Source organism: Vombatus ursinus, unplaced genomic scaffold (assembly GCF_900497805.2).
Source record: "Vombatus ursinus unplaced genomic scaffold, bare-nosed wombat genome assembly UNPS02014894.1, whole genome shotgun sequence".
Taxonomy (NCBI): Eukaryota; Metazoa; Chordata; class Mammalia; order Diprotodontia; family Vombatidae; genus Vombatus; species Vombatus ursinus.
This window is the reverse complement of record NW_020954672.1, coordinates 3103917-3115960: the sequence shown is the minus strand read 5'-3', so window position 1 is coordinate 3115960 and position 12044 is coordinate 3103917. Positions and strand designations below refer to the sequence as shown.

The window sequence follows — 12044 nt, the reverse complement described above, 5'->3', positions numbered from 1 at the left end:
ATTGGAGAGTAATGGTACCATTAAACAATGGAGGAAGTGTGGAAGAAAGTTGGTTTTGGGTGGGAAGATGTTTAATTCAGTTCTGATAATGTTGAAGTGGGGGCAATGCTATAATATCTAAGTAGAATTGTCCTTCCCTCTATACATCCATCATGGAACTAAACTCTACCCTTGTCCCATATATAATATTTTTCTGAATTTGCTCTTTCCTCTGTATTCTTAAGGTCACATGCTTGATCATTTCTTAGTAATTTCCTATCTGGACAATGAAAGCTTGATGTCCCTGGTGAACCACAATCTATTCCTAATATAACCAAAGTCGTTTTCTCCAACTTCCCTGTGACCATGCCAAATCCCTATTTAGAATTCTAGGGCAACTTCTTATTATCACTCAGCAATATACAGCAGGGGAAAATATGCTCAATCTGAAGTTGGAGAACCTGAATTTGAATCCAGTGGGTTCTATAACAATCTGTGTGATCTTGGGCAAATCATGCAACCTCTTTGCATCTTAATCTATACAAGGAAATTGGCCTTGATCTATAAAAGTGATGGCCTCAGAGGTCCTTTCCTGCTCTGAATGTATGATCCCATCATCCTTTAGGAATCTTATATTATAAAAGAACATCAAAATCTGTTGAATAAAAAAAAGACCTCATTCCCCAATAGAAAAAGTTTAAAATAGTGAGTCTGCTTCAAAAGTCTTGATTAAACATTTTCTGATGATTTCATTCCCTCATCTTGGCTTATTTCACAGTTCATCATCTCCACTACATGGCAAATATCCTCAAAGACACCCTATCTTGCTCCTATGTTTAAGTAATCTCCTATGGGAAAGAAACTAGGAATTGTATCCTTCAACAAACATTTACTATTCCCTCTTATTTGGGATACAAAGGTAAAAAAGAAAAAGTAATTGTCCTCAAGAATTATTCCCATTATACTGGAAATGATGTCACCTTTTCATTGATAAATGGATACAAGATAATCTGATGAGGGAAAGAGAACTAATACTTGGAGGATGTGATAGGGTTGTGTGATCCAGGAAGGTTTCACAAAGCAGGTGCTGCCTGAGCTGAGATCTGAGACATGCTACAGATTGTATGCAGTGGATTTGAGGAGAGAAGGAATTACTGTGTTCCAGGTATGGGGGATAACTTGAGTGAATGCAGGGAGGCAAGGGATGGAATTGTTGGGAATTAGGATGGTTTAGCGAAGTGTTACTAATTGCATTTATTTATACCACTCTTACAAATCAATGAACCATTCCAATGAGATTTTTCCTAACAATAACTGAGAGTACGATTCCAACCTAACTAACCTTCTACCACATGAAATGTACTTCCCTCACGTATATTCTAATGTATATGAACAAATTACTTAAATAGAGCATTTGTTCCATATTTGTTTATTTTGTCCATTTGACCTTTGCGTATTAATCTATATCATTTTTGTATATTTTAAATCATAAACTCACAGAAGGCAAGAACAATTTGACTTACTTTATATTAGGTTTTTATTTATTTGAGGCAATTGGGGTTAAGTGACTTGCCCAGGGTCACACAGCTAGTAAGTGTCAAGTGTCTGGTCTGAGACTGGATTTGAACTTGGGTCCTCCTGACTCCAGAGCCAGTACTCTTTCCACTGCGCCACCTAGCTGCCCCTTATATTAGGTTTTTAACAACAAAAGTGCTTTTGGTGATGATACATGTCAGTTTCAAAAGTTTCAAATGCAGGAGCAAAAGCTGGATTTGTTTTAAAGAATTATAAGGAAGAAATCCACACTTAGGATGCAGGCATGTAAAGGAAATAGACAACAGGAAGACAACAGACACAGCAGTGGTGCTGATTTTGCTGTGCTCTTTGCCTCCTGACTTACACTGATCTAACAAATCATCAGATTCCCAGAGGATGAGAAAGGCAGGAGACCTTGGGGGTTTGGTATCTATAAGAAGGAATGGTGGTATTGCATCCAGAGCAGCTCCATCTGGCAGCTGGTCCAGGTAAAGAGAACAAACCAAAAATATGTAGGTCAGGAGACAGGGAGACACTGAGAACAGTGATTTTAGGGAACCACAAGAGGTTGGCTGTGCCTCCTGTGGCGAATTTTCCTGGCTCTACAGTTCCAGCTCAGGCTTGGGAGATCCACTTGCCCACCTTTTCCCTAATCACCAGTTTCACCTGTTTGTTCCTCAGGGTGTAGATGAAAGGGTTGAGCACTGGGCACACCACAGTGATGAGGATGGCCACCACCTTGTTCAGGTTCTCTCCCTCACTGCCCTTACCTGCCCTAACATACATAAAGATGCAGCTGCCATAAAAAAGTGATACCACAATGATGTGGGAGGAACAAGTGGAAAAGGCTTTCTGCCTTTCCTTGGCAGAAGGGATGTGCAGGATTGTATAGAGGATGTGGCCATAACAGGGAGCAGTGACAGATAAGGTGCCCAGCAGACTGATATTGGCCACGACAAAGCCTATCAGTTCCACCAGGCTTGTGTCTGCACATACTAGTTCCAGCAAAGGGAAATTGTCACAAAAAAAGTGATTGATGACATTGGGGCCACAGAAAGGCTGCTGAAATGTGATGCAGCTTGGGACAATGATGAGAAGGAAACCTCCCACCCAGGAGGACAGCACCAGCTGCAGACAGACCCTTTTGCTCATGATGGTGACATAACGCAAGGGGTTACAGATTGCCACATAGCGATCAAAGGACATCACAGCCAGGAGGAGGAATTCTGTAGTTCCTAGGAAGAAGTAGAAGAAGAACTGCAGGAAGCATCCCAGTAAGGAGATGGTCTTGTTCCCTGTTAGGATGTTGTCCAGCATCTTGGGAAAGATGACAGAAGTGAACCAGATCTCCAGAACAGCAAAGTTTCTGAGGAAGTAGTACATGGGAGTGTGAAGGCGATGATCCATCAGGGTGACAACAATGATGAGGAGGTTCCCTAGCAGTGTGATAAGGTAGGTCAGGAGGAGCCCCACAAAGATCAGCATTTGTAATTTGCAGGCATCTGTAAGTCCCAAAAGAATGATTTCAGTGATAGTGGTGCTGTTCTCCATGTTCCATGCTGGGGCCAGAGAAACAGGGCATTAACAAGAGAGGCTATGAGCCTCTGGGATCACATTTGGTCTAGAAGTGAAGGGAACAGGAGATGAATGAAGCTTTTTAAGCTAAAGGATTCCATTACTTTTATATGTAGCAATATCCTCCACCTCACCTTTTACCTTTCCCATCTTCTAGACCCTTCCACAAATTTCATGTATACACATTTTATACACAAGTATCATATATACATATTTTCCTGGATTGGGAGCCCTGTGGCCCTTGGTGTTAGAATTTCAGTGTTGGACTATAGTAATCTTCCATTTGATAAATCCAAAGACTTCAGCTTCTGGGATAAGAACTCACTATTTAACAAAAATTCCTGGGAAAACTGGAAAATAGTATGGCAGAAACTAGGCATAGACCAATATCTTACACCCTATATCAAGATAAAGTCAAAATGGGTACATGATTTAGGTATAAAGACTGATACTATATGCAAACTAGGAGAGCAAGGAATAGTTTACCTATCAGATCTGTGGAGAAGGGAAAAATTTATGAGCAAACAAGGGATAGAGAACATTATGAAGTGCAAAATGGATGACTTTGATTACATTAAATTAAAAAGTTTTTGCACAAACAAAGCCAATGCAACCAAAATCAGAAGGGAAGCAGAAAGCTGGGAAAAAATTTTTACAGCCAGTGTCTCTGATAAAAGCCTCATTTCTAAAATATATAGAGAACTGAGTCAAATTTATAAGAATACAAGTAAATTGATAAACAGTCAAATGATATGAATAGGCAGTTTTCAGAGGAAGAAATTAAAACTGTCTTTAGTCATATGAAAAAATGCTCTAAATCACTATTGATTAGAAAAATGCAAATCAAAACAATTCAGAGGTACCACATCACACCTATCAGATTGGCTAATACCACAAAACAGGAAAATGATAAATGTTAGAGAAGATGTGGGAAAATTGGAACACTAATGCACTGTTGGTGGAGTTGTGAACTGATCCAACCATTCTGGAGAGCTATTTGGAACTATGTCCAAAAGGCTATAAAAATGTGCATACCTTTTGACCCAGCAATACTACTTCTAGGTCTGTATCCCAAAGAGATCATAAAAATGGGAAAAGGATCCACATGTACAAAAATATTTATAGCAGCTCTTTTTGTGGTGGCAAAGAATTGGAAATTGAGGGGATACTCATCAATTGGGGAACGGCTGAACAAGTTGTGGTATATGAATGTAATGGAATACTATCGCGCTATAAGAAATGATGAGCAAGCGGACTTCAGAAGAACCTGGAAAGATCTGTATGGACTGACACTGAGTGCAGTGAGCAGAACCAGGAGAACATTGTACACAGTAACAGCAACACTGTGTGATGACTAACTTTGATAGTCTTAGCCCTTCTCAGTAATGCAAGGATCTAAGACATCTCCAAAGCTCTCATGACAGAAAATACCTTCCACATCCAGAGAAAGAACTACGGACTCTGAATGCAGATCAAAATATACTATTTGCTCTTTTTTTTTCCTTCTGTATTGTTTTGCTTTGTTTCTTCTTTCTTGTGGTTCCTGCTATTGGTTCTAAGTCTTCTTTACAACATGACTAATGTGAAAATATGGTTAATATGAATGTGTAAGTAGAGCCTATATCAGATTGCATGCTATCTTGGGGAGGGGGAAAGAGACAGAGGGGAAGAAAATTTAAAACTCAAAATCTTATGGAAGTGAATGTTAAAAACTAAAAATTAATTAATTATTTAAAAAGTTAAAAAAAAGAATTTCGTTGTTGACTGGGATTGTCAAGAGGAGCAACATCAAGATTAATAATAACAGTTTGATTGATGAATAAAATTTTATGGGCAAAAACCTGTCCTTACCAGTGGCCTTATTTACAAGAACCTAAATTCCTAAGCAAAATGGGTTCACTTTTTTTGCTTTGTTTTTGTTTGATATAAGAATTGTATTTCCAAACATTTTTTGTTCCTTTATTTTTCTCAAGATGTTAGATTATCTTTCCCCATACTTTCCTTTACTCTAGTAATCCTTTTTTGATTCCATGAATACCATCTTTCCCTCCAAATTTGCTATTTCACAGGACATTTATGAAAGACTTGAGAAGAAATGCCCTCTCTAATTTGTCTGTTTGATAATTATGACTATTTGTGTCTCAAATATAATGATGATGATATAAAAATTGTGAAAAACACAATTCTATATAAGTTCTATATAAAGCTAAAGGAAGAAACATTTGGGCAAATAAAAATGGTATTTTCTTTTCAATGATGCATGTTTGAAGGTTGTGCTGTATGTTTGACACAAATTGTATTTGGCAATCATATAATATGTGTATAATTTCCAATAACTAGAAGTCTAAAAGCAGTACATAAAAAAGAAGAGTAATTATATTAGGGGAAATAACACTCAAATTATTGCAGTATTGAATAGTATCAGGAGAATAATCGTTAAAATTTTTGTTTCAATGTAAGTTTCAGATGACATAAGTACTAATTATAAAGGATTTATTAAAGGAATAATATTGGTTGATGACTTTATAAATGATGCAGGTGGTAGAGCTTATGTCTCATCATTAAGTTAAGGTTGAGATCAATCTTCTCAATGGAGTATCTAGTTTTTTTTTTTGACAAGAGTAAAATTCAGTGTCACTAGAATAAACTAGAAAAGTGGTCAGGTTAATTAAGAAAGATTATATACTGTATAAAATACTTCAGAAGTGACAGAAATATACACTTAAGATGGTGAGAATCTGGGGTGGATTTGATTATGGCTGGAAACAGACCTTAGGTTCATAGGGGAACATAAGCTAAATACAAGTCAGCATCCTAGAGTTCTTGGGGGAAAGAACTCAAGAGAGTAATGTGAGAGGAGTACAGCAAGTCTTCAATAGATGCTTCTTCATTCTTTCATTCACAATAACAATAATGATGACATCTCAGCACTTTACATTGGTCCAGCGGACATGCCAAGTGCCAATTGATAAACTGCTTAGTTCTTCGCATCTTACTCATAAATCAAATGGATGAAACCAAAGTCATGAAAAAGCAGCTTTGTGGGAGCTCACCTGACTGTGAAGGAGAGATTTAACATCCCAGGAATCCTTGACATTCTTCCCCTTTTCCAGGGCTCTGACTGATAGGAGAAAAAGTCCAGCAGGTGCAGGGGGTCTGGATGCTCAATGGGGCTGTTGCTGAAAAAGAAGGAATCTTTCTGTTCTCTCAGTCTAAAAATATAACTTTGGCTCCACGTAGAGTTGTGTGAGTGAAGTGTTTAGGCTGTGGAAGTGCCCTGCCTGGGTGGCGTTGCCCCATCATGCCTTAAAGCATGTTTCATTCTGGGTCTGTGTGGTTCATTTGGTTATGGAGGGATTATGGTTTTCTTTCACTGTGTAAGGATACTTAGGAATTTTACACAAATCTGATGCTGTCAGAATCTTTGGGTTATTCAATTGTGAATGTGACATGGTACATAGATAGGCCTGAACAGCCTTAACAGAGCAATCCATACAAATTCCCTTGATTAACAAATTTGCTAGAGTTTCCACTATAATAATAATGATGATGGTTAACATTTATATAGTGCTTTAAAGTCTGCAGAAACACATTACAAATATGGTTATATTTTATCCTTTCAACAACCCTGGAAAGGAGATATGTAATTATTCCCATTTGACAGATGAGGAAAATAATACAGACAGAGGTTAAGTGACTTTCCTAGGGTCACACAGGTAGTATCTGAGGTAGGATTTGAACTGAGGTCTTCATGACTCCCAGTTCCAGGCTGTGTGCCTTATTAGACAACAGCCTATAAAACAGATTTTCTAAGGTCATTAGGTAATCCCTGTGTTGCCACCTACTCCTCTAAAATGTACATAAAATTCAAGTTATCTGTCACTGGGTAAATGCTCAGGTCACTTTTGTGCTCCTTCTGTTATTACTGGTGGTATTAACCACTCTACTTAGAGAGTTGGAGGACACATCTGACTCTCATGGCCAGTTCCAAGAGCTAATGTGTGATCTATAAAACCTAAACAAAATCAACATATCTTTTTCTCATATCTAGTTTTCATGTTTTTCAATTGGTTTAATTTCTAGCAGCTTCATCCTCAGCTCCATGTGTGGCCAGGTAATTAAAATTATATGCCATAAATAACTTCATAGCAAAGAAAATACAGTTTCTGGATCCCTCCTGTCAGACAGGTCCATCATAATATCATCCCCTGGTCCCTTCCTTTAAGTACCTTCTTATGCTTCCAGAGAAGAAACTTCGTGTAGAAATGGGCAGGAAAAGCAAACATGTTCATTATTGGGAACTAATCCTTCTTCCTTCCCTTCTGGGTCACAGGGTGACTTTGGCTGATGGAGGCTCATTTAGTTTATCCCTAGGTGCACCCCTGGGGGCTTTGATAAATGGCTTTTGTATGTGTAGAGGTGAGGTGTGCACAAAGGGCTTTGTGTATGAGATATTTGTGGAATAGGCAGTCTCTCTGTGGAACAAGTACCACTTCTGTAGTATTTGGGATGCTATTTTGTTTCCATGGAAACACTGAAATACACAAGTCAAGTGTTGACCCTCCCAAGGTTCTCTTCCCCTTTCTTGGTTGATGGGGTTGGGCTCCCCAGAGATTCATTATAACTCGATGAAAACAAGGACACAATCTCATCCCAAACCTCTAGGCTGTTACTTTTTCCAACATTGGGACTAAAAGTTTCCTCTCCTTGTTTTGGCCAAGACATACAATTAGTTTTGAGAAAGTTTAACTGTACAGGTGTTATGTTTGGTAATGTTTTGAGAAGTTTGAAGGAGGAAGATGGGCGGAGAAGATTATGCCCAGGGTCTGGCCAGCGCAGCCATGGTGGGAGCCCAGTTGGGGCCAGAGGCTGGGGACTCAGTGCATGAGGGAAGTTAGCCTTGTGTTCTTTCCCAAGCCTATCTATACCAGGTATAGAAAGAGGAGAATTCTACCTTTTCCCTCTTTCCTAGCAAAATAGAGAACTGGCAACATATTTTGTTGTGCATAACTATTACAATGTGACTAAGATACCCCTAATTTATTTCATAAGTTTGCAATTTGGTATATAGTAGGCAGAGTGTCCCAAAAGTCTTTTGCAATTTTAAGCTATTAAATCCTAAAAGTGCCCTCAGACATTTGGAACCATCTTCCTAAGTTTTTCTTAAAGCAGGACAAGTTTGCATTTGAATCCCAGGCAATTTTATGGACTCCTACACTCAGACCATGAGAACTGAAAGAGATCTTGGAGATCTAATAATTGAGTTGGTTGCCTAATGCATTGCCCTTGTTCTTGGGGGCATTTCTTCCTGTTCAAAGAGAAGACATTCTGGACTCTGAAAGCTGGAGGAGGTGGGAATGATCATCCTCTCTCTACCAGTCCTGGCTCTTCTTCTTGTTGGCCATATGACCTTGGGAAAGTCACTTCCAGCTTTGTGGGTCTTGTTCTTTTCATCTGTAAAGTGATGAACTCCAGGATTTATGATCACTGAATCAAAAGAATTTTAAAGTGGGAAGCGACTTCTAGTCCCATTCCCTTTCTCCTTTTAATCCCCCTACAACATACCCAATATATGGTCACACACATTCTGTTTGCAGACCTCCAGTGATGGGCAAGCTCCTACCTCCCAGGCAGCCTGCTCAACTGTGTGACAGCTTTACTCTTTAGGAATTTACTCCTGACATCAAGCCTCAATTTGCTTCTTTGACACTTCTTCCCATTGCTCCTGATTCTACTTTCTGAGACCAAACAGAATGACTCTACTCTCTCTTCCTCATGGCAGCCCTTCTGATATTTGAAGAGAGCCCTTCTCCTTGGGGCTCCTCTTCTCTGTCTTAATCAGGTTTTTCAACCGGTCCTAATTTGGCTTAGACTAAAGACCTTGTATCATCCTGATTACCCTTTTCCTGGATGCTCTCTGGCTCATCAATGTCCTTCCTGAACTGGGATACCCCAAAGTGAACATATGTAAGATATGGATATATATAACATATGTAACATATGAACATGTGTAGTCTGACCAAGATGGAGCACAGAGGTTGTATCACCTAATTCCTGGATGCTGCGCCTCTCCTCCCAGGCTTCCTTTAAGTCTCAGCTAATGTGCCAGCTTCTGCATGAACCCTTTCCCAGTCGTCTTTAATCTTAGTGCCTCCCCTCCAAGTCTATTCCCAGTTTATGTTGTCTTTATCTTGTTTGTGCATAGATGTTTGCATGTTGTCTCTCCAATTAGTCTGAATCCTGGAGAGCAGTGCTTAGCACAGTCCTGGCACATGTTGTTGTTGTTGTCCAGTCACGTCTGACTCTTTGTGACCCCATTTGGAGTTGTCTTGGCAAAGATATTGGTTTCCCATTTCCTTTCCTAGCTCATTTTACAGATTTACAAACTGAGACAAAACAGGGTGATGTGACTTGTCACACAGCTAGTAAGTGTCTGAGGTCTGATTTGAATCCAGAAGGTTCAAAGGACTTGGCACTCCATCCACTGCACCACTTAGCTGCCCACTAACAAACACTTAATAAATATTTACTGTTTGACTGTTGATTAATTGATTTATTGAGTAGGGATTGTTTGCTTTTTTTTTTTGCCTTTCTTTATATTCCAATTGCTTAGCATAGGGCTTGAGAAACAGTAGGCACTTAATAAATCCTAGTTAACTGATTGATTAAGGTCTCCCAAGACCACATTGCAGTCCACTCGTGCCCTTACATCTTTTTCCAGGTGTAGAGCAAAGGTAGCTGGGGCATACTTCATGTATTAGGCCAGGTGAGGCCCTTGCTTATCAAATAGACCATCAAAATCACAGGGCGCTCTTTCCAGAGCTATAGAAATTATACTCACAGGATCTCATGTTTAATCTGGGCGGCAAAGTGACCAGAAGTTGGGGAAGGGGGAAAGTGAAGCATGGCTGGGATTTGCCTGAAATTGTGGACTAGGAGAGACATTCACTAGTGTCACCAGCTGACATTAATCCAGAGCTTTGAGGTGTTCCCTATATTTACATATCTCATTGGCTCCTCACAACTACCCTGTGAGCTAGATTATTACTATCACTTTTCTAGAGATGAGGAAACAGAGGCTCAGAGGAGTTAAGTTACTCGTTCTGGCTTGCAAATCTAGCATTAGAGGTAGAACCTAAACCCAAATTTCCTTTTTCTTTTAAAAAAAGTGTTTTTATTTTTTGTCTTGTTGATTTTTTTTTTACATTAAAACTTCCTGATAGTATTATACCCCCAAATAAATGGTATTATCCATTGGTATCCAATGGTATCCAAATGATATTATATCCCCTTTGTAACAAAAATCAGTATAATCAAGCAAAACAAATCCAAACAATGTATGGCTCATTCTGTACCTACAATCCACCTACAATCTCCTGCCAAGAAGCAGAAGACCACTTCAGTGTTAGTCTTCTGAAGTCACCATTTTACAGTGCATCGCTCAGAGTTCTGAAGTCTTCTGCTGTTGTTTTCTTTTTACATTATTGTGGTCATTATATCTATGGTTCTCCTGTGAATTCAGGTTTTTCTGAATAGTGTTCAGCACTGTGTCCCCTATGCCATGTTGTTCCTTAAAATTGAACTTCTCAGACCCAGACTTCTGGAGAGAATAGGGGAGGATTCTTGAATTCAACCTCTGGGAAAGAGAAAGCAGGGCTCCTGTACCAAGGAGAAGTATAATCAATTTGTAGATGATGCAAAATTGGGAGAGATAACTAGCAAACTGCATGACTGAGTCTGGATCCATAAAATTTTTGACATGTTAAACCATTGAACTGAATCTAAAAAAAGAAAGAAAGAAAGAAACTTAAAAGAATAACTGTCAAGTCTTACACTTGAGCATTCAAAATCTCAACTTTAAGTGTTGGAGAAAGGAGAGGTATAGTTAGCAGTTTTTCTGAAAAAGCTCACACTCTTTAAAATTATAATTATGTAAAATATGGTCATTGCTTCCAGTTCAATGGAAACATGTAATGTGAATATGGATTCATGTAACCACTTCATGGGATTCATTATTTGTACTAATTGGGATCTAGTTGTACACACACACACACACACACACACACACACACACACTCTCACTACACATGTATACATACAGTGTTGGGCTGGTAAATGTTTAACAACTGGCTGTCTGGGAAAAAAAAATGTATCCACACATTGTTAAGTTTAATCTGCATTGTTCGTATTTTATCCATTGCTTTCTTAAGTCTAGATAATCAACAAAACAATAAAACAAGCTCTGATTTTTAGTATTGGTTGATTTCTTTGTTAAAATTATATTATTTTATTCTTAATTTATGGAATAAAGTAATTTCATAACGTAGTACAAGAAAAAATAATTGCACGTGAAACTGCAAACCTGTTATGTACAACCTGTTATTCCTTTTAGGTATGTAATAAAGTTACCATTTAAGTTTTTTTCCCTCCCCCTGCCCCTCCCCTAGAGATAGCTACCATTAGATACAAATATGTATATATATGTAAAATATACTTCTGTTTATCAGTTTTTTCTCTGGATGCAGATAGCATCTTCCCTTATATGTCCTTTGTAGTTAATTTTGGTTAAGCATTGGTTGATTTCTGAGGTGTAAATGCTCTCACTGAAAATTTAACAATTAGCTCTTGGGGCCAGTCAATATAAACAGGCTCCAGCACACCACTGTTAAATATAATACATATGAATATAGGTATGTACAGGTATCTGCATATATGTATATGTATATTTATATATACATAAACACAAATTCCTCACCTCTTAAAATGTAAGCTCTTTGAGAACAGGAACTGTTTTCCTTTTGTATTTGTAGTCTTCTAATTTATCAAGGTGATCAGAACACAGTAAGTGCTTAATTTAGTCCTTTTTTTTTTAAGGCTATTGGGGTTAAGTGACTTGCCCAGGGTCACACAGCTAGTAAGTGTCAAGTGTTTGTTCTGAGGCTGGATTTGAACTC

General features: G+C 38.5%; 1 protein-coding gene across 1 annotated transcript; it reads right to left on the bottom strand.

Moving 5' to 3' along the window:
* Positions 1-2130: 2130 nt before the first annotated feature.
* LOC114028689 (olfactory receptor 49-like) lies at positions 2131-3066 on the bottom strand. The gene has a single exon (XM_027842965.1). It carries the CDS (start codon positions 3064-3066, stop codon positions 2131-2133), a length of 936 nt encoding a protein of 311 aa, XP_027698766.1.
* Positions 3067-12044: the final 8978 nt, after the last annotated feature.